Raw genomic sequence first — 22,817 nt, 5'->3', positions numbered from 1 at the left:
AGCTTCATATTTGTGTTTAAGATACCCTACACGTCAGTATTTTACACAAAACGAAAGATCAACACGAAACCGATCGAATGCTCAAAATAAGTTTGCATGTTATTTTATGTAGAGTCAGTCGTTGGGTGCGTCAATGTTTTCTGTTTCCTATGTAGCCAGGTTTCTTATGTATTTTTATGGAGGCAAGCGTCTTCTGCTTTTGCAGTTTGGAACGAACCCAAAGACGTTTATTTCGCTGGGAACCGCAGTCGAAGAAGTGTTCTACAGGCCGTCGTAGCTCGTTGTCCGTTAAGTTAAGTCTTAACAAAAAAGACCTCTTACAGAAGGGCTATGTTGCCCTAGTTTCACAATTAAATGTTAACAATTGTAAAATTAATTTGTAAGTCAAACTATTTATGTTGCTAATTATAATTTTGTGTTTGTTACAGGCAGCGTTGTGCTGTGGGATGTAAACCAGGATATGAAGGTGAGTGTACTGCTCTACATCAATATATAGATTCCAAGTAATTATATAACGCATGATGCGCAATACTTCGTAGCAATATTCGTGATTTTCTGGCCTTTTCCATTAACGTGTGGTGAGAAGGAAAAACGACTGACCATATGCCTCAGAGTGCAGCCCTGTCTACCTAACGTCTTTCTCATGATCCCTACGTGACATATACGAGGTGGAATTGTTCATAGCCTTTCTCGAATAGCTAATATTTAAATATGCTCAACAGCGTGTCATGGGGTCAATGTCGCTTTCTTCAAAAGATTCCCATTTAAGACCTATGTATATGCCCAATACACTTTCAATACGACAATACCAGCACGTTTCTGGATTATTACGACGTTTGCCGTCGTGTCTAAAACGGGAAAGGTATTCTAAAAATGGTAACACTAACGCCCTGTGCTCGGTTCCTTTGGAATTACATTTCTTCAGAACCCTACAAACAAATCTACGTCTTTCATTCGCCTACTTTACTAAGCTATTTTAAAGTTCGAACCTGTTTCGTAGCACCTTGTAGTGATACGCACGAGATATTTACTGCTATACTTTTAAACGGATACTGCCACTGTTTATAATGGCTCATAACTTGCATTTCTCCACATTTAAAGAAAGATGTTTGGCCGATCTATCGATTCCACGGTCACTGGTATTTCAGGCTGAGACGGATGGATGAAAGGGCCGTGATGGGTCAAATGATGTGTCAGACCGACCACATAATAAAAGAAATCATACTTGCTTGTTCAGGGAGCGGTAGAAAATCTCAAACATGACAACAATTTTAACCATGAGGTGAAAAGCTTCAGTATAAAGTGATCTTGGATTCTCGTGCCTTCCGTGAACGGCCGTTGCAGGCATCAAGGGGAGGAACAAAGCGATAATGAACACGTTCAAATGGTTCAAATGGCTCTGAGCACTTAACATCTGAGGTCTTCAGTCCCCTAGAACTTAGAACTACTTAAACCTAACTAATCTAAGGACATCACACACATCCATGCCCGAGACGGGATTTGAACCTGCGACCGTAGCGGTCGTGCGGTTCCAGACTGAAGCGCCTAGAACCGATCGGCCACAATGGCCGGCGATAATGAACAGGGTTCTGCCTTCAGACATTGACGCCACAGGTACACGCACTGATAAGCCAGAACATTATGACCACTGCTCACCAGGACGGTGGATGCCGCCTGGCAATGCTGCAGGCACGTGAGGCAGTAACAAAAGTATGCAAGCAGAGAACACAGGTACAGGGGATTACCGTAACGAAGGCATGACTGCAAAAGGGGAAATCCAGTGAAATAAGCACTTTTGCAATGTTGTTGTTGGTTTTGTGGTCTTCAGTCCAGAGACTGGTTTGATTCAGCTCTCCATGCTACTCTATCCTGTGCAAGCTGCATCATCTCCCAGTACCTACTGCAACCTACATTCTTCTGAATCTGTTTAGTGTATTCATCTCTTGGTCTCCCTCTACGATTTTTACCCTCCACGCTGCCCTCCAGTACTAAATTGGTGATCCCTTGATGCCTCAGAACATGTCCTACTAACCGATTCCTTCTTCTAGTCAAGTTGTGCCACAAACTCCTATTCTCCCCAATCCTATTCAATACCTCCTCATTAGTTATGTGATCTACCCATCTAATCTTCAGCATTCTTCTGTAGCACCACATTTCGAAAGCTTCTATTCTCTTCTTGTCTAAACTATTTATTGTCCACGTTTCACTTCCATACATGGCTACACTCCATACAAATACTTTCAGAAGCGACTTCTTGACACTTAAATCTATACTCGATGTTAACAAATTTCTCTTCCTCAGAAACGCTTTCCTTGCCATTGCCAGTCTACATTTTACATCCTCACTACTTCCACCATCAGCAGTTATTTTGCTCTCCAAATAGCAAAAATCCTTTACTACTTTAAGTGTCTCATTTCCTAATCTAATTCCCTCAGCGTCACCAGACTTAATTCGACTACATTCCATTATCCTCGTTTTGCTTTTGTTGGTGTTCATCTTATATCCTCCTTTCAAGACACTGTCCATTCCGTTCAACTGGTCTTCCAAGTCCTTTGCTGTCTCTGACAGAATTACAGTGTCATCGGCGAACCCAAAATGTTTATTTCTTCTAGATGGAATTTAATACCTACTCCGAATTTTTCTTTTGTTTCCTTTACTGCTTGCTCAATATACAGATTGAATAACATCGGGGATAGGCTACAACCCAGTCTCACTGCCTTCCCAACCACTGCTTCCCTTTCATGTCCCTCGACTCTTATAACTGCCATCTGGTTTCTGTACAAATTGTAAATAGCCTTTCGCTCTCTGTATTTTACCCCTGCCACCTTTAGAATTCGAATGAGGGTATTCCACTCAACATTGTCAAAAGCTTTCTCTAAGTCTACAAACGCTAGGAACGTAGGTTTGCCTATTTTTAATCAATTTTCTAAGATACGTCGTTGGTTCAGTATTGCCTCACGTGTTCCAACATTTATACGGAAACGAAATTGATCTTCTCCGAGTTCGGCTTCTACCAGTTTTTCCATTCGTCTATAAGGAATTCGCGTTAGTATTTTGCAGCTGTGACTTATTAAACTGATAGTTCGGTAATTTTCAGATCTGTCAACACCTGCTTTCTTTGGGATTGGAATTATTATATTCTTCTTGAAGTCTGACGGCATTTCGCCGGTCTCATACATCTTGCTCACCAGATGATAGAGTTTTGTCAGGACTGACTCTCCCAAGGCTGTCAGTAGTTCTAATGGAATGTTGTCTACTCCCGGGGCCTTGTTTCGACCTCTTTGAGTGCTCTGTCAAACTCTTCACGCAGTATCTTATCTCCCATTTCATCTTCATTTACCTCCTCTTCCATTTCTATAATATTGTCCTCAAGTACATCGCCCTTGTATAGATCCTCTATATACTCCTTCCATCTTTCTGCTTTCCCTTCTTTGCTTAGAACTGGGTTTCCATCTGAGCTCTTGATAATCATACAAGTGGTTCGCTTTTCACCAAAGGTCTCTTTAATTTTCCTGTAGGCAGTATCTATCGTACCCCTAGTGAGATAAGCCTCTACATCCTTACATTTGTCGTCTAGCTATCCTTTTACAATGAGTAGCTTATTATTACCCAGAGCCTGTGAAAGTATATCTCGAAGGCTACGAAACTGGTCGAATGTACACGTACTACCGTCTCGAGCATTTACCGAAAGAGATAGAAGGACAGTGTAACTACCACTACGCGCTAAATGGATTCTCGACTCCTCACAGAACGTGGGATTTGGAAGCATGCCTGGTCGGTAACGTAGGGCAGATGGTGATCTGTGACATCTCTGCTGAAAGAACTCAGTGCTGGTGCACACACATTTGTTTCGGAGCACACTTTCATAGTACATAGTTGAACATGGAGCTTCGAGCAAACCACCTCTATGTGTTCACATGTTGGCTCAACGACATCGCAATTACGACTGCAGTGGGACGAGACCATGGGGATTCGATCGTCGATCAATGAAAACCTGTCGGCTCGTCAGGTGAATCACATTTTTGCTACACTAGGACGATGGTCGTCTCCACAACCGCCGTCATCGAGGTGAACGGCGGCTCGAATCAAGCCGCGCGCCAGGGACGCAGGCTGGTAGAAGCAGTATTGTGTGTACTATGAGAGACATTTTCCTGCCCTTGCATGGAAGTTGTGATCGCAGTCGAACCACCCGCATTTCTTCATGCTTCGTGTCTTCCCCGACGGCGATCTCTTGTGTTAGCAGTATAATTGCCCGTGTCTCGGAGCCGCGACCGTGCTCCAGTGGATGGTTTGAGGAACATTACAGTGAACTTCCGTTGCTGTCTCGGTGACCAAATTCGCTTGATGTAAATGCTATGGAATCCATTTGGGTCGCTATCGGGTGGCATCTCCGCGTACACGGATCAGCTGCAGGTTATTTACGCGAATTACGTGACCTGTCCGTAGACTTCTATGGCAAACCTACCAACAAATTATCGGATCCCAGATACGCAGAATCAGCGATGTATTTCGTTCTAAAGACGGACAAACAAATTATTAAGCAGGTATTCATAACGGTTTTGCTCATTAGTGTATAATCCTGGAAGCGAGCTTTAGCAATGGAGGCTGGACCTTTAATAATGCCGGCCAGTAGACCTGGCGAAGCGACAGGAAAATCGATATACATACGTTTACCGAAATCCTGAGACAGCAAGCAACAGGCAATACTTCACCAAGTGACGAGGAAGGCCTCAAGAATTTTGGGTTTGAAGTACTAATTCCTGGAAGACCAGTCTTTCCTCCAGATTTAGTACCTTCAGTTCTCTCCTACACCTAAGGAAATCAGGGTTTGAGAAAATTTTCGTCGCAGTGGAGTGGTTACAATAGTGGAAGAAATGTATTCTTGAGGCATCTGTATCTACACTCCGAAAAACGCCTGATGGCGTATGGTGGAATCTATATTGTGAACAACCGTTACTCCCTATTTTTTGTTCCAGTGGCGCTTGGTCTGCTAGAAGGGCGATTATTGTTAGGCCTACGTGTGAGCTCGAATCTCTCTCATTCTACCTCAACGGTCTTTTCAAGAGCTGTAAGCAGAAAAAAGGCAATGTATTGGTTGACTCTTCTAGGAATGTACACTCTAGAAATTTCTACCGTGAACCACATCGGTATCTGCTTTATTTACAATTGCTTTCATGCGATCCTTCCACTTCAAATCTTTCTGTACGCATACTCCTAAATACATAATAGATTGCTCTGCAATCGTGTAATCGTACAAAAGTGTCTTCTTCTTTATTTTGTCTCAATGTGTTCATTTCTTAATGTCGGAGGATCAACTGCTAATAACTTTGAGAGGTGGCTACCCTTTCCAGTTAGCCACATCTCACCCTTGACCAGAGATGGATTGGAGTAATATGTTAATGACAGGTAAAATGTGACAAAGACATTTAGAATCATAGTTTCGGGTAAGGCAGTGATTGCAGTAGCAATACTAGCTATCTATGCTTGTTGTTTCTTCATTGAGATTCTGCAGTTGGGGTTGTCAAAGGAGGATTAGACCATCCGGGGCAGATGAGAACAAGGCAGCGAGTTGGGACGCAAACAACTGTGTCTTTTTCATAAGCCGGTCGCTGTGGCCAAGCGGTTCTAGGCGCTTCAGTCCGGATCCGCGATGCTGCTCCGGTCGCAGGATCGAATCCTGCGTCGGGCGTGGATGTGTGTGATGTCCATATGTTAATTAGGTTATGAAACGTCCCCTTAGAAAAATTATAAATTACTTTGCTGGTAAACTTCTACGTTATTTAATTTTCAAACAGCTGAGCAGAACTGAACGTACTCAGACATTTCTCTCTTTACTTATTCTGATCATCACTAAACTGACACACAATAGTTTTAGCGCAACGCTATCTGACTTTCAATAATCCCCACAAAAGAATGGCCCTGGCTAACAGTAAACTATACCTTTCATGAATCACTCACCTCACAAAAATCTTCGTTAGTCAAACTACTGCAATACAGCGAGCGCCAATACTGCCAGCTAAATAAAAGATTCCAACTACGGAAGGCACTTAATACTGATAGGCATAGTTAGCAAATGAAAGATTTTGATAGAGAACAAAGAATGTATTTACCTTAATAAAGTTGAAAAGTCATCATATATATATCAGTTCACGATATCTAGTCTTACAAATTTCCTCTTTCTGACGGCCACACGTCAATGTCGTCCGCTCTCAAAACTCTGGCATCTCTGGCCCCACATCCACCATTGCTGGCGGCTCACCTCCAACTGCGCAACGCTACGCGCTGATGACCTCAGATGTTAAGTCCTATAGTGCTTAGAGCCAATTGAACCATTTGAATCTTTTTCATAGCTGGGCCGTGAACTCACGACAGGGAGAAAGTGGCAAACGGGCTTTGGGCGGAAGGATGGCCAAGCGTTGGATCTCGGTCGTTCCTGGCGTAGGACAATGTGGCGGGACGCAGTTACAGTGGTAAAAATGCATTGTTCCTGCCAGGTCAGCCTGCGGACAGCATAGAACGTCCGCTGGTGAACGAGAGAAACACGCCGATGGCGTGATGCTATTCTCGGCTTGCAGGAGCACACCACTGTCGCTGCCTTTACTGCGTGGCTGGTGACTCTCCCAGCCAACGCTGAGAGAGCACAAACTATTTTTTTTTTCCTTTTTTTCCCTCACAGTAGCGAGATCGCGCTGGCGGGAAGAACACGCCTTGCCATTGGTAGGAGTGTTGTGATGTCCGCCTGGAGTTCCACTTCCTGATCAGGGATGGGCGCTAAAGAAGTGGATTGGGAGAGAAGTTTTTATGGAACCGATGGAGGAAGCAGGAGAGACTTTATAAAATTAGAGTATTTCACAGTGTTGGCGGCAAAGCGGGATTCAAATGGTTCAAATGGCTCTGAGCACTATAGGACTTAACTTCTGAGGTCATCAGTCCCCTAGAACTTAGAACTACTTAAACCTAACTAACCTAAGGACATCACACACATCCATGCCCGAGGCAGGATTCGAACTTGCGACCGTAGCGGTCGCGCGGTTCCAGACTGTAGCGCCTAGAACCGCTCGACCACTCGGGCCGGCGCGGGAGATTGCTTAGAATGTTTAAGGCTCGTGAAAAAGTGCTTTGAACAACTGGCATTCGAGCGGGCGAATAAGTAGGAAATACCGAGACACAGGATCAGGATATCTAAGCAACATTTGGTTGGAGTCGGAGGGCGTCAGCAGAGCGCACACACGACCAGCAGTGACGGTAGGCCACCCCAAGTTATTTATTCAAGAGAAAGATATTCACAAATTGAGAAAGCCAGTAACACATTGATCCACCTGTGACCCATATGCAAGCAGTTATCTGGCTTGGCACTGATTGACAGAGTTTTTGGATGTCCTGCTGAGGGATATCGTGCCAGAATCTGTCCAACTGGAACATTAGATCGTCAAAATTCCAAGCTAGTTGGAGGGCCCTGCCCATAATGTTCCAGAGAGATCGGCGTCACCTTACTGGCCAAGGGATGGCACCGAAATCACGAAAACAAGGAAACTCTCGCCGCATGTGGGCGAGCATTATCTAGCTCAAATGTAAGCCCAAGTTGGTTTGCCATGAAGGGCAAGAAAGCGGGACGTATAATATCGTTGACGTACAGCTGTGCTGTAAGAGTGCCATAAATGACCACCAAAAGGATCCTTTTATGAAATGAAGTCGCACCTCAGACTTTCCTGGTTGTGGGGCCCCGTGGCGGATGACAGTCGGGTTGGTGTCTCACCGGTGTCCAGGACGTCTCCAGACACGTCTTCGGCCTGGAATTTTATCGACTGGAGTACAGTTGTCCTCAGTGACGTGCCTCGCTTCGAACTGAGCCCCCATTGTTCCTTTGTGCAGTGCCGTTTTTTTGTTTGGTCATAGAGTGTATTATTTCACTGATTGTGAATAATAAATGTCCAATCTTTGAAATCTTCACTGTTGTTTATGAAATACATTTTTGATACTGTATTCTGTGTCTTTGCTTTCATGGCTAGTAAATCCCATCTCATAATAAAGAGTTACTGAAAATTTCAAGAGCCTCATTGGGGATACAGTGCTTAGCATCCCTTACATAAGATCGTGTTGTCCAAAATCCGTTGCGCAATATATTAATCAGCACTGCACCCTGAGGAGAAATCTGCTACTGGAATTAGATCAGTCACATCAGATAGTAGAAGCACAGTAAAAAGGGGGAGGTCCTGCACCTGTACCAAGCATCAAGATCCTATGCAGGACTTCTTGCTTTTCACTACAGCTCTCTAGCTTTGCTACTTTTCTGTCTAAAGCAGCATCAGCCGCGAGGTACCTCACAGAACTTCCGTTATACACTAGGACGTTTATATATATGCTGTCAAAAGTTTTGGTCTTGTACCCTACTGGCCATTAAAATTGCTACACCACGAAGATGACGTGCTACATACGCGAAATTTAACCGACAGGAAGAAGATGCTGTGATATACAAGTGATTAGCTTTTTAGAGTATTCACACAAGGTTGGCTGCACCTACAACGTGCTGACATGAGGAAAGTTTCCAACCGATTTCTCATACACAAACAGCAGTTGACCGGCGTTGCCTGGTGAAACGTTGTTGTGATGCCTCGTGTAAGGAGGAGAAATGCGTACCATCACGTTTCTGACTTTGATAAAGATCGGATTGCAGCCTATCGCGATTGCGGTTTATCGTATCGCGACATTGCTGCGCGCGTTGGTCGAGATCCAATGACTGTTAGCAGAATATGGAATCAGTGGGTTCAGGACGTTAATACGGAACGCCGTGCTGGATCCCAACGGCCTCGTATCACTATCAGTCGAGATGACAGGCATCTTATCCGCATGGCTGTAACGGATCGTGCAGTCACGTCTCGATCCCTGAGTCAACAGATGGGGACGTTTGCAAGACGACAACCATCTGCACGAACAGTTCGACGACGTTTGCAGCAGCATGGACTATCAGCTCGGAGACCATGGCTGCAGTTACCCTTGACGCTGCATCACAGACAGGAGCGCCTGCGATGGTGTACTCAACGACGAACCTGGGTGCACGAATGGCAAAAAGTCATTTTTTCGGATGAACCCAGGTTCTGTTTACAGCATCATGATGGTCGCATCCGTGTTTGGCGACATGGCGGTGAACGCACATTGGAAGCGTGTTTTCGTCATCGCCATACTGGCGTATCATCCGACATGATGATATGGGGTGCCATTGGTTACACGTCTCGGTCACCTCTTGTTCGCATTGACGGCACTCTGAACAGTGGACGTTACATTTCAGACGTGTTACGACCCGTGGCTCTACCCTTCATTCGATCCCTGCGAATCCCCACATTTCAGCAGGATAACGCACGACCGCATGTTGCAGGTCCTGTACGGGCCTTTCTGGATACAGAAAATGTTCGATTGCTGCCCTGGCCAGCACATTCTCCAGATCTCTCACCAATTGTAAACGTCTGGTCAGTGGTGGCCGAGCAACTGGCTCGTCACAATACGCCAGTCACTACTCTTGATGAACTGTGGTATCGTGTTGAAGCTGCATGGGCAGCTGTACCTGTACACGCCATCCAAGCTCTGTTTGACTCAATGCCCCAGGCCTATCAAGGCTATTATTACGGCCAGGGGTGTTTGTTCTGGGTACTGATTTCTCAGGATCTATGCACCCAAATTGCGTGAAAATGTAATCACATGTCAGTTGTAGTATAATACATCTGTCGAATGAATACCCGTTTATCATCTGCATTTATTCTTGGTGTAGCAATTTTAATGCCCAGTAGTGTAACATTGCTTATGGGATATGAAGTTGCTTTTATGTTCTAGCTTTGTGGACAGAATTTCCTCACTGATAAGATGCCGTAGAAAAATAGGTGTAATTTTGATCAAAGAAAAGGCATTCCTTCTCTGGCAAGAGGAAAAATTGTATTGCAGCCATCGTAACTTAGAATGTTCTACTTTCTCAATAACTGTAATAAGTTTTAATATAGAACTCAGTGGAATTTATGAGAAGATATAAGTGCTCTAAGCCTGTTGCCATTTGATTCTGAGAGCGTAAAATACAACTGTCGATGATTTCTTAGTGCGGAGCATAACAGAGGCAGGCACCCTCTCTCTCCCTCCAGGGCACAGCGGAACGCATTACCGGTGACAGAGAGCTGTGGAGATTGTCGGGTCTCGAACCTGCAACCGGATCGCAAGGGTCAGGTAGCACCTCCAGGGATGCAGGCCGGGAGCGATCAATAGCCGGCGCTTTAATTACCTTCATTTAAATGATGTTTATCTTAATTACATTCCGGCCCTGAGATAGCGTGTATAAACCCGAGTCCGGGGCTTTAGTGTTTAGTGCCGGCTGTTATTGCTTCGGCGCAAGATGGCGAGCGTGGCTGCGTGGGCAGCGCCAGGGAGCGGGGGAGGAGGGAGTGGGGGTGGGGGTACGTGGGCACCCACACGACGCTCCGCTCGCTCCACCAGTTTTACGACCGAGTGCCACACAAGTTAAGTGCCCGAATACCCACGCTTTACGTACTCTGTGTAAACTGCTTACTAGTCGCTAGTGTTTCTAAAACAGTTTTCATTTCAGCTGCATTATTTAGAATAAACTAGGGGATGCTCCAGGTGTTGATGATAAAACTCGGGAAATGTTAGGATGTGCGCCATTCATCATTCGACTCGGTTTCCTGGTAAACATCAAAATCAGTACATTAGTTCTAATAATCACTTAGAGTGCAGAAAAACTCTTTCAATTTAAGCTCGTGTCGTATTACTCAGTAAACGTTTGGTATGTTTTGGTAAGTTGCTGATACGTATTTGACACTACCAGCATGTTGATAATAAGCAACAGAGTGTCATCCAATTTTGGTATGATTTGATACATAAAGTTGAGAAATGCCAATAATCAAGCGGAAACTATAAGAAAAATCTATTCATTTAATAAAATCCAAGATGGAGTTGGCACTATGTTTCTGTGGTTGAAGAGTAAGTGACAATTTGAAACAACAAACTTTCACCCAAGTCTTCTTTGAGCACATACTTCACGTGTACTTACAATTCGAAGATTACACTATTCGTAATTTAAAAACGAAGAATAGACATTACTGTTAGTATTAATAATTACTAATAAGTTATGGAACTACTTTTTGAGAAACAGCAGTTACAGAAATAACATTAACAGAACAGAGAAAAGCGCTCAAATATTTATATTTGGTATTAATCCTAGACCTCCTTGCAGAGACCTCTAGAGAAAGACAATTCTTTGACAATAGACGTACTGTTTAAACAAATACAGTGGTTACTTCGTTGGCAGTAGTATTTATATTACCTCAAAAAATAAACTGTACAAAATATAGCACTCCTACTATCGCAGAAATCACTACAAAGATATTGGTACAAAAAGGACTCAGATGAAATGATACAAATGTTATCAGTCACTTGCCAGAGCATATTAAATGACGGCTGAGTAATGTAGTGAGATTAAAAGAGTGAAATAAAAGAGATTTTTTGTGCTCCATCGGAATGATTCTTAGAACCACTGTACTGGTTTTGATATGATTCATATGAGTTTCTCATTCTATAACAATTTATAACTTTCAGCAATTCTGCTGTAAAGCATTAAATAAAATGTTCTTTCAGTACCTTTTGACGTTGATTTATGGAATTTGTTTCATTCAAAAAAATGGCTCTGAGCACTATGGGACTCAACTGCTGAGGTCATTAGTCCCCTAGAACTTAGAACTAGTTAAACCTAACTAACCTAAGGACATCACAAACATCCATGCCCGAGGCAGGATTCGAACCTGCGACCGTAGCGGTCTTGCGGTTCCAGACTGCAGCGCCTTTAACCGCACGGCCACTTCGGCCGGCTTGTTTCATTCAATACAGGGTAATATGTACACTGCATAACACTGTTTTACACTCACTACTTCCTTTCCTTTAAGCATTACCCAACCCCTGTCTCAAAAATAAGAAACCTTTTTCTGCTTTCTTTTTTTGTGCAAAACTGGAGTTGAGTCTGTTTTTGATTGTTACCTTCAAATCGATATAGTGTCGGCACTGTTGCAAACAAGTGAGAAATCGATGGTTTCTGTAGCGTAAAGTTAGTTTTAAGTAACTCTGCAACTATTGATTACAAATCCGTGAAATGAAATGAAATGTCGTGTGACGAGGGCCGCTCGTCGGGTAGACCGTTCGCCTGGTGCAACTCTATCAACTTGACGCCACTTCGGTGACTTGGCGCGTCGATGGGGATGAAATGATGAGGGTTAGGACAACACAACACCCAGTCCCTGAGCGGAGAAAATCTCCGACACAGCCGCGAATCGAACCCGGGCCTTTTGGATTGACAGCCTGTCGCGCTGACCACTCAGCTACCGGGGGCGGACATGTGTGCCAATAGGTCTACAAGAAACAAACCTGTTAGCTATCTCTGTTGTATCCTAGTGCAGGCAATGGCGCGTTATAGCGTCCCAACTGTCTTCCGTCGCGTGCTTAGCGGAGAATTTAGCGCTCAAGAGAACAATGAGACTTCACTCTCCTGCTTCTCAAACCACTGTTGAATTTGGGTCCTGTGACATGGCTGTTATCCTGCTGGAAGTAGACGACGCCGTTTGGAAAGACTTCAAGAGTGAAGGGATGCAGGTGCTGTTAATAGTGTTCCCGTGGTCCTTAGCAGTAGTGCTAAAGTGGATCAGTACCATACGTCGCATGGAAACCCAGGTGAATTTCTCCCAATGCTTAATACTGCGCACACGGGCTTGCGTCCATGGTGTAGTAGATGTCCAGCTGCCTTTCGCCTGGATGACGGCATAACCGGATTCGGCAATCGACCTGGTATAACGAATGTTTCATCGGACCAGGCGACACGTTTCCACTGACCCACGATGCAATCTCAATGATCCTATGACCAGGGCGATCGTTATTTGACGATGTCGTCAGGATGGGAAAAGGAAGGGATCGTCTGCTGCAGAGTCCCATGCTCAACTTTTTTTTTTTTTGGTCATCAGTCTACTGACTGGTTTGATGCGGCCCGCCACGAATTCCTTTCCTGTGCTAACCTCTTCATCTCAGACCAGCACTTGCAACCTACGTCCTCAATTATTTGCTTGACGTATTCCAGTCTCTGTCTTCCTCTACAGTTTTTGCCCTCTACAGCTCCCTCTAGTACCATGGAAGTCATTCCCTCATGTCTTAGCAGATGTCCTACCATCCTGTCCCTTCTCCTTATCAGTGTTTTCCACATATTCCTTTCCTCTCCGATTCTGCGTAGAACCTCCTCATTCCTTACCTTATCAGTCCACCTAATTTTCAACATTCTTCTACAGCACCACATCTCAAATGCTTCGATTCTCTTCTGTTCCGGTTTTCCCACAGTCCATGTTTCACTACCATACAATGCTGTACTCCAGAAGTACATCCTCAGAAATTTCTTCCTCAAATTAAGGCCGGTATTTGATATTAGTAGACTTCTCTTGGCCAGAAATGCCTTTTTTGCCATAGCGAGTCATTCCGTTCAGCAGATCATTTAATTCTTCTTCACTTTCACTCAGGATAGCAATGTCAACAGCGAATCGTATCATTGATATCCTTTCACCTTGTATTTTAATTCCACTCATGAACCTTTCTTTTATTTTCATCATTGCTTCCTCGATGTACAGATTGAAGAGTAGGGGCGAAAGGCTACAGCCTTGTCTTACACCCTTCTTAATACGAGCACTTCGTTCTTGATCGTCCACTCTTATTATTCCCTCTTGGTTGTTGTACATATTGTATATGACCCGTCTTTCCCTATAGCTTACCCCTACTTTTTTCAGACTCTCGAACAGCTTGCACCATTTTATATTGTCGAACGCTTTTTCCAGGTCGACAAATCCTATGAAAGTGTCTTGATTTTTCTTTAGCCTTGCTTCCATTATTAGCCGTAACGTCAGAATTGCCTCTCTCGTCCCTTTACTTTTCCTAAAGCCAAACTGATCGTCACCTAGGGCATTCTCAATTTTCTTTTCCATTCTTCTGTATATTATTCTTGTAAGCAGCTTCGATGCATGAGCTGTTAAGCTGATTGTGCGATAATTCTCGCACCCTTTACTTTTCCCAAAGCCAAACTGATCGTCACCTAGCGCATTCTCAATTTTCTTTTCCATTCTTCTGTATATTATTCTTGCAAGCAGCTTCGATGCATGAGCTGTTAAGCTGATTGTGCGATAATTCTCGCACTTGTCAGCTCTTGTTGTCTTCGGAATTGTACGGATGATGCTTTTCCGAAAGTCAGATGGTATGTCGCCAGACTCATATATTCTACACACCAACGTGAATTGTCGTTTTGTTGCCACTTCCCCCAATGATTTTAGAAATTCTGATGGAATGTTGTCTATCCCTTCTACCTTATTTGACCGTAAGTCCTCCAAAGCTCTTTTAAATTCCGATTCTAATACTGGATCCCCTATCTCTTCTAAATCGACTCCTGTTTCTTCTTCTATCACATCAGACAAATCTTCACCCTCATAGAGGCTTTCAATGTATTCTTTCCACCTATCTGCTCTCTCTTCTGCATTTAACAGTGGAATTCCCGTTGCACTCTTAATGTTACCACCGTTGCTTTTAATGTCACCAAAGGTTGTTTTGACTTTCCTGTATGCTGAGTCTGTCCTTCCGACAATCATATCTTTTTCGATGTCTTCACATTTTTCCTGCAGTCATTTCGTCTTAGCTTCCCTGCACTTCCTATTTATTTCATTCCTCAGCGACTTGTATTTCTGTATTCCTGATTTTCCCGGAACATGTTTGTACTTCCTCCTTTCATCAATCAACTGAAATATTTCTTCTGTTACCCATGGATTCTTCGCAGCTACATTCTTTGTACCTATGTTTTCCTTTCCAACTTCTGTGATGGCCCTTTTTAGAGATGTCCATTCCTCTTCAACTGTACTGCCTACTGCGCTATTCCTTATTGCTGTATCTATAGCGCTAGAGAACTTCAAACGTATCTCGTCATTCCTTAGTACTTCCGTATCCCACTTCTTTGCGTATTGATTCTTCCTGACTAATATCTTGAACTTCAGCCTACTCTTCATCACTACTATATTGTGATCTGAGTCTTTATCTGCTCCTGGGTACGCCTTACAATCCAGTATCTGATTTCTGAATCTCTGACCATGATGTAATCTAATTGAAATCTTCCCGTATCTCCCGGTCTTTTCCAAGTATACCTCCTCCTCTTGTGATTCTTGAACAGGGTATTCGCTATTACTAGCTGATACTTGTTACAGAACTCAATTAGTCTTTCTCCTCTTTCATTTCTTGTCCCAAGCCCATATTCTCCTGTAACCTTTTCTTCTACTCCTTCCCCTACAACTGCATTCCAGTCGCCCATGACTATTAGATTTTCGTCCCCCTTTACATACTGCATTACCCTTTCAATGTCCTCATACACTTTCTCTATCTGTTCATCTTCAGCTTGCGACGTCGGCGTGTATACCTGAACTATCGTTGTCGGTGTTGGTCTGCTGTCGATTCTGATTAGAACAACCCGGTCACTGAAGTGTTCACAGTAACACACCCTCTGCCCTACCTTCCTATTCATAATGAATCCTACACCTGTTATACCATTTTCTGCTGCTGTTGATATTACCCGATACTCATCGGACCAGAAATTCTTGTCTTCCTTCCACTTCACTTCACTGACCCCTACTATATCTAGATTGAGTCTTTGCATTTCCCTTTTCAGATTTTCTAGTTTCCCTACCACGTTCAAGCTTCTGACATTCCACGCCCCGACTCGTAGAACGCTATCCTTTCGTTGATTATTCAATCTTTTTCTCATAGTAACCTCCCCCTTGGCAGTCCCCTCCCGGAGATCCGAATGGGGGACTATTCCGGAATCTTTTGCCAATGGAGAGATCATCATGACACTTCTTCAACTACAGGCCACATGTCCTGTGGATACACGTTACGTGTCTTTAATGCTGTGGTTTCCATTGCCTTCTGCATCCTCATGTCGTTGATCATTGCTGATTCTTCCGCCTTTAGGGGCAATTTCCCACCCCTAGGACAAGAGAGTGCCCTGAACCTCTATCCGCTCCTCCGCCCACTTTGACAAGGCCGTTGGCAGAATGAGGCTGACATCTTATGTCGGAAGTATTCGGCCGCCAATGCTGATTATTTATCAAAATTTAGGCAGTGGCCGGGATTTTTTTTTCATAAAAACATTTATTAAAAAAACAATGTTACACATTCCAAATACATACTAAGTTATACATACATGAAGTTATTTAAACAAAACGGTTTGATCATTTCAATTACGCTGACGTTAAGGAAAGACAACAGAACATTGTGTTACTGACTAAATTACCAGAAAGAATTACGTTAAACATCAAGAAAAAAAATTTTTTAAAGGCATTCAAACTTCAACCTGAAGAAGTAAAATCTGCACTTTGAATTACATGAGCTGCAATCTTTACAGAAGCATAATTTCTTTATGATGGATATCAGCAAGTTCGTGGGATAATTTTAAATATAAAACAATTTAATAATCATATTAAGCAATTTCTGAAATTCTTGAGAATGGCGCAAAGGAGATATATATTACATTTATCAGATAGAATCTCATGGTTTTAACCAATCGATAAGGACATTTCTATAAAAACTTTCTATTTCCAAATTTCTAGCATAACCAATAATGCACCTTCAAGGTATTGTGTTTTGACACTATTAGACACACAATCTCAATGTCACATAAGTTCTGTACATTAGCTTATAAATTTCAAACACTACTCTCTGAAGTAGAAAAAGCACACATCATAAATATACTGTAAAATCGTAAATAGTATCCTTAAGGTAACTACAATACATCATTGCCAACACATCCTTCTTTTTTATATTAACCAATGCCCATTCTTTCAAATACAATTTTTAACATATTACCGAACTTTTTCTTGTGATTCGAATAGCTTCTAATTTTGTGGAACTCACACAGCATGTACACCTTGAACTCTATGATGCTGCCGGATCATAATTTGTAAATGACGTAGTTAATAAAATTTCCCAGAAACCAGTACACAGCGTCATTTTTTGCTTCTTGGAAATAGCGTGCTTCAGGCCTGTGTATCAGTGACAGCGATATATACTCAGGGGATGTCCTTGTAATCAGAGCTATTTGCTCCCGGACCCACTTCCAACTATTCATGTGGCCACTGCAAGTATATCTATGAATTACTGTGTCAACTAGATGGCATTGTTGACATAAATTTGTTTCACAGAGTCCGATTGCGTGCAGTCTTTCGATGGTGCTAACTATGTTGTTAACTGTCTTGTACCATGACGTTTTTATATCAGACGTGAGCACATTAGAACTAATGTTCTTCCAAATCTCAGTCCACTCAATGTTTGGAAATTGTCGTTCTATTTTGTTCCTTCCTTCGCTTTTCTTTCATTCCCACATTATGGCTCTCGATGTTAAGTGTCGGGACTGCCTGAGTTCGACACTGGCATAACTAAACTCAACGTAGAAAATCCTCACGTGCTGTAAGCGACTGTTGATATTCTGCACGTCAATCGGGGGAAGCAGGCTTGGAGGTTTAATGATCTCGAAAAGTTGGCTGGTTATGCTTTCTCGCGAGTCTCTTATTAAATTAACTTGCCTTTTGATAAAAAGAGCAGAGGCTTTATCCGTTATATCAGTTAATCCTAGTCCACCATTTTTAGGATCTAAAGTGGCTACTTTAGCAGGTACTCTGAACACTTCACCTCTCCACAAAAAGTTGGTGATTTTAGACATTATTCTCCTCGCTATCATTCTCGGTATTGGAAACAGCTGGGCAGTATAATAAGCCTTAGCAAGGATGCATGAGTTGATATACTGTGTTCTTTGAACTTGGTTCATATATCGAGTTAAATTCTCTACAATGGCTCCTTGCACTTTATCTGCTGCAACTTTCCGATTTAAAGCCGTCATTTTCATAGGGCATACTGTCAGGGTGATCCCAAATGTTTTATGTTGTTGGACTAATTTTGCCCACTCGACGTTTATATTATCAAAACCTCTGAGATTTAACATCTTACTTTTTTTTCGTTTGCATTGGCTCCAGATGCTATACAGTACGAATCAGTCACTGTTGCTAGCGTGGTTACCTCATCATTGTTCCTTATAATGACCCCTATATCGTCAGCATAGGCTCTTATAACGGTTTTATTTCCTGATAATGTTAAGCCTTTTAATCTAGCATGGACATGTCGGAGGAAAGGTTCCAGCGAAATGGCGAAGAGCGACATGGACAGAGGACTTCCTTGAGGAACACCTCGTTGTATTTGCATCGGCCTGGATTGTTGACAATTCACCGCTATTTTAGCATTTATTCCAGTTGCTATGTTCTTAATCAACTGTATGACCCTATCGTTGAAACCTATTTTCTTCAATGTCTGTAGAAGATATTCATGATTTATTACATCGAACGCTTTATAAAAATCTAAAAACAATAAAGCACACCTTATGTTTGTTACTGAAGTTATAGCAATGATATCCCTGAATTCCGCTAGATTTTGATAAATGGTTCTGTCTTGCGCACAGTTCTGATGTTGACTAATAATTTTATCTGTAAGGCATGAAAGTCTCTTGTTTATTATTCTAGCTATTAATTTATAATCAGAATTCAGCAGTGAAATTGGACGAAAATTATTTAAATCTTTTTTTCCATTATTTTTGGCACCAGAACAATTTTACTCTCCTTAAACTCAGCCGGAATCATTTTACCCTGAATAACCTCATTTCCAATGTCCGTGATTTTCGCACCTACTATTGGCCAGTAACGGATGTAAAACTCTGCTGGCAGACCATCCGGTCCTGGGGATTTTTTTGGTGGTGAGGCGCACAGAGTCTCATACACGTCTTCTTCACTGACAACCTCGAGAAAATTTTCCTTGACATCTTCTGTCAGCTGTGGGGCTAGGATGTCAAAGAATTCTTCCAAGGAAGCATCACTACTTTGATGTACAGAATATAGCTCGCAATAGTAGCGATAAATCTCGTTCATGATATCCTGCTGGGTTCTGAGAGTCGTACCGTGTTTTGTTCGAATTTCATCAATAAAAGTCCTTCTCCCGTTTTTCGTATGCTTCACTAAATGATATAGGGAAGTAATTTCATCTTCTGACACCGAATTTGCCTTCGATTTTATTTTCAACCCTTCCATTTGACTTCTCTTGATGTTAAGTAACTTGGCTTTGCCTTTTTTGATGTCTGCTATCCAAAGTGAGGAACCTGCTGAGACTTGATCATGTAGATCTCTCAAAACGGAATAGTAATACTCTATAGTGCATTTCATTTCCCTTGCGCTCTGGGCACTGTATTGTATAAGAACTTTCTTCAACTTTGGCTTTGCCATTTTAACCCACCAGTCAATAGCAGTGGCATATCTACTACGGGTTCGCAGGCATATTGCCCATGTTTCTTTAATCAGATCTTCTAAATCATGATTTACTGACAAGGAAGTGTTCAAATTCCACTGATTCTTGAATCGGTGAACCGGCTGTCTTTCTAGATTTATGCAAGCTAAGACACTTGAATGGTCTGAAAAGTACGTAGGAATGGTTTCTACTTTTGTCACGGAAGTTTCAAGATTTTTAGAAATATATAGTCTATCAATCCTGCTACGTGATGTTGCCGTGACATAAGTGAACTCAACAGTGGAGGGGTATTTTATTTTCCATATATCTTTTAATTATAAACCAGTAACTAGTAGTTTTAGTTCAGTTGAGAAATTAAAATTAGGTAACTGACCTTTTCGATTTAAAACTCAATTAAAATCACCTCCTAGTAATAACTTGGCGATTTCCTTAACAAGTGTATCAGGTCATCTTTGAAGAAACGTGCCCTGTCAGCTCGATGAGAACTTCCTGAAGGGGCGTACAAGTTGATGATAGTCACATCATAGATATTTAGTCCTATTCCCCTTCCGGATTCCAGTCGTTCCACCTCGCTTACTGTAATCCCTTCCCTCACCAAAATAGCTGTTCCAGCACTTGTTTCGGGAGACACATTTATGTAACTGACAAAGCCGGGAATTACCAACTCCGAAACTAGAACTTCTTGTAATAGGGCAATATCAGTCGCGGATTCGTACAAAAATTCCTTAAGGGCCGATAATTTCAAACCGGTCGTGATTTTATTTATGTTTATAGTGGTGACAGAATAAGATTGCGTCATTGTGTTTTCACTATGTAGTTGTTTTGATGAACTAATTTAGTTTCCTTTGGTTCAGGGTTCAGCTAAGCTGTAACAGTTTTCTCGGAAGGCTGAACATGGAATAACACTTCCATCTGTTTTTTAGTTACTGTCCCGTTTTGTTCTGCTTCTGATGTTTTCTCTTGTAACGCAAGCAGAATGATTTCCTGGTAAACTTTCTGATTTTTCCTCCAGTGATTCGTGTACGACCGTTTCGGACTGAACATTCTTTGGGCTTGGGTCGCCCCTACCGGATTTTCCCTTCCCTTGGTTACGAGCAACATTCTCATTTGGTTGCGTCGGTATTTTACTTCGCGGCTTATCTGGAGCAGCAGCAGACGCTTTCGCAATTTCGGTTGCCGGCGCCTGCCCTGAGGTTTTGACCGTGAATTCAGTTTGGCCACCACTTCCTCGTTCTTTATTAATTTCACTCACTTTCTGATCGAGGGAAACAAATGGAGACTGCAGTTTTGCAACCTCTCCCTGAATTTGTTTATTATCAGATAGACTCTGATCTTTGCAATCGGCTACTGCACCTGTTGTTTCTTGCAAATTAATGCTGTTTACACCCCCTTCATTTTCTGGTACCGTATGTGTATTATCTTTCTGTTCATTAGTTTCCATTCGCATTTTGCCTTCAGGTTCCTCTGCCTCCTCATCGCACTGTTTTTGCTTGCGTAGTGAGGGAGTGGGACAAGACAGCTCGTCCTCTGAACAACTATCAGTTATCTCCAGAGTTCGTTTTTTCGGTTGCATTTCAATTTCACGAGTAGTGGCAACAGGATTTCCTTTTGTTGTTAACGGGGGAAATTGACTGTTATCGTGAAGGGACACATCAGTTTGGCCTTTAACGTCCTCAACCAGTTGTTCCGGGCTATTCTTTGGTAACAGATCATTTAAGGTAAGCTTCTGACGCTGTATCAAATTACTTTTAAGAACAACAGTTCGCCGCGGACATTCCTGTCTGAAGTGGCCGGTTTCGTTACATATATGACATGTAGCTTCCTGACGTGTATAAACAATTTGTGCCTTATACCCACAAACAGTTATGTGGGACGGAATATTCGTCTTAACGCCCATCTCTACACTGCGGACCCCGTTAAAACACTGCAGTTTAAAGCGAGGCGACCATCTTTCATTTGCAATTGATTTAACGTCTCCGTAGTTTGAAAGAGCTTCCTTAATCTTATCATTTTCAATTTCAATGGGAAGATTCAAGACACGAACGGTTTTTTAATGAATGTCCGCTCTATAGATGGAAACCTTACGTTTATAACCATTTCTATGCACAAAATCTACTTCATAGCCCCACTTTCGTAACACTTTATCAACAGTCGAAGCACTGATTAACTTGACAAAAACACAGTATTTTTCCCGATTCAGTTGCCAGGTATGAACGGTTTCAGAATTTAGTCCAATTACCTGTGTAATCCAGTCATCTATTTCCAGAGATGTCGGCTGAACAGGACGGGATTCCTTGTCAAACGCAAATACCAGAGTATTCTTCCTGAGGTTTGTAGCCATGGTTAATTCAGCGAAGCAATTTCGGTTAAACAACCGAAATTCCACGTAGCAGCAGCAACACCAGAAAGAGCGATCAGATCACAAGGAACAGGAACGAACACGGAGATTAACGGACGGACAGCACTCGGCGAAGCACAAGTACAGCGATGTAAACACTGAAGTGCAGCGCAACAGTTAACAGCGGCCACTCCCGAGCGCGGCTGAAACGGAACTGTGGGATCGAACCCGGGAACGAACACGTTTTGATTATGAATCAAAGACGCTACCCCTAGACCACTACTGGCTGTGAACGATGTGCCCCTAAGCACCTTGCACTGTCGAGCATTGTACTCGGCCGTCTTACCCGCCACGGACCACCACGTATCCTGCGTTCCTGAGCGGAAATGCATTTGACATCCTTTTTCTACATCTGCTTCTACATCTACATCCATACTCCGCAAGTCCCCTGACGGTGTATGGCGGAAGGTACCTTGAGCACCTCTATCGGTTCTCCCTTCTATTCCAGTCTCGTATTGTTCGTGGAAAGAAAGATTAACGGTATGCCTCTGTGTGGGCTCTAATCTCTCTCATTTTGTCCTCATGTTCTCTTCGCGAATTATACATAGGAGGGAGCAATATACTGCTTGATTCCTCGGTGAAGGTATGTTCTCGAAACTTCAACAAAAGCCCGTACCGAGCTACTGAGCGTCTTCCTTGCAGACTCTTCCGCTGGAGCTTATCTATCGTCTCCGTAACGCTTTCGCGATTACTAAATGATCCTGTAACGAAGCGCGCTGCTCTCCGTTGGATCTTCTCTACCTCTTCTATCAACCCTATATGATACAGATGCCACATCGGTGAGCAGTATTCAACAGTGGGCGAACAAGTGTACTGTAACCTACTTCCTTTGTTTTCGGACTGCATGTCCTTAGGATTCTCCCAATGAATCTCAGTCTGGCATCTGCTTTACCGACGATCAACTTTATATGATGATTCCATTTTAAATCACTCCTAATGCGTACTCCCAGATAATTTGTGGAATTAACTGCTTCCAGTTGCTGACCTGCTATATTGTAGCTAAATGATAAAGGATCTTCCTTTC

At 42.7% G+C, this 22,817-nt stretch overlaps 1 protein-coding gene across 1 annotated transcript in view; it reads left to right on the top strand.

Annotated features, from left to right (window-relative positions):
- LOC124798898 overlaps window positions 1-22,817 on the top strand; it is a 579,112-nt gene that overhangs the window by 327,399 nt on the left and 228,896 nt on the right. The window contains exon 3 of the mRNA XM_047262430.1: window positions 429-466. Within this exon, the coding sequence (XP_047118386.1) occupies window positions 429-466 (38 nt within the window). The remainder of the gene's footprint in view (window positions 1-428; window positions 467-22,817) is intronic.

Source organism: Schistocerca piceifrons, chromosome 5 (genome assembly GCF_021461385.2).
Source record: "Schistocerca piceifrons isolate TAMUIC-IGC-003096 chromosome 5, iqSchPice1.1, whole genome shotgun sequence".
Lineage (NCBI taxonomy): Eukaryota > Metazoa > Arthropoda > Insecta > Orthoptera > Acrididae > Schistocerca > Schistocerca piceifrons.
Note: the sequence above shows the minus strand (reverse complement) of the source record. Positions and strands in the feature narration are given on the sequence as shown.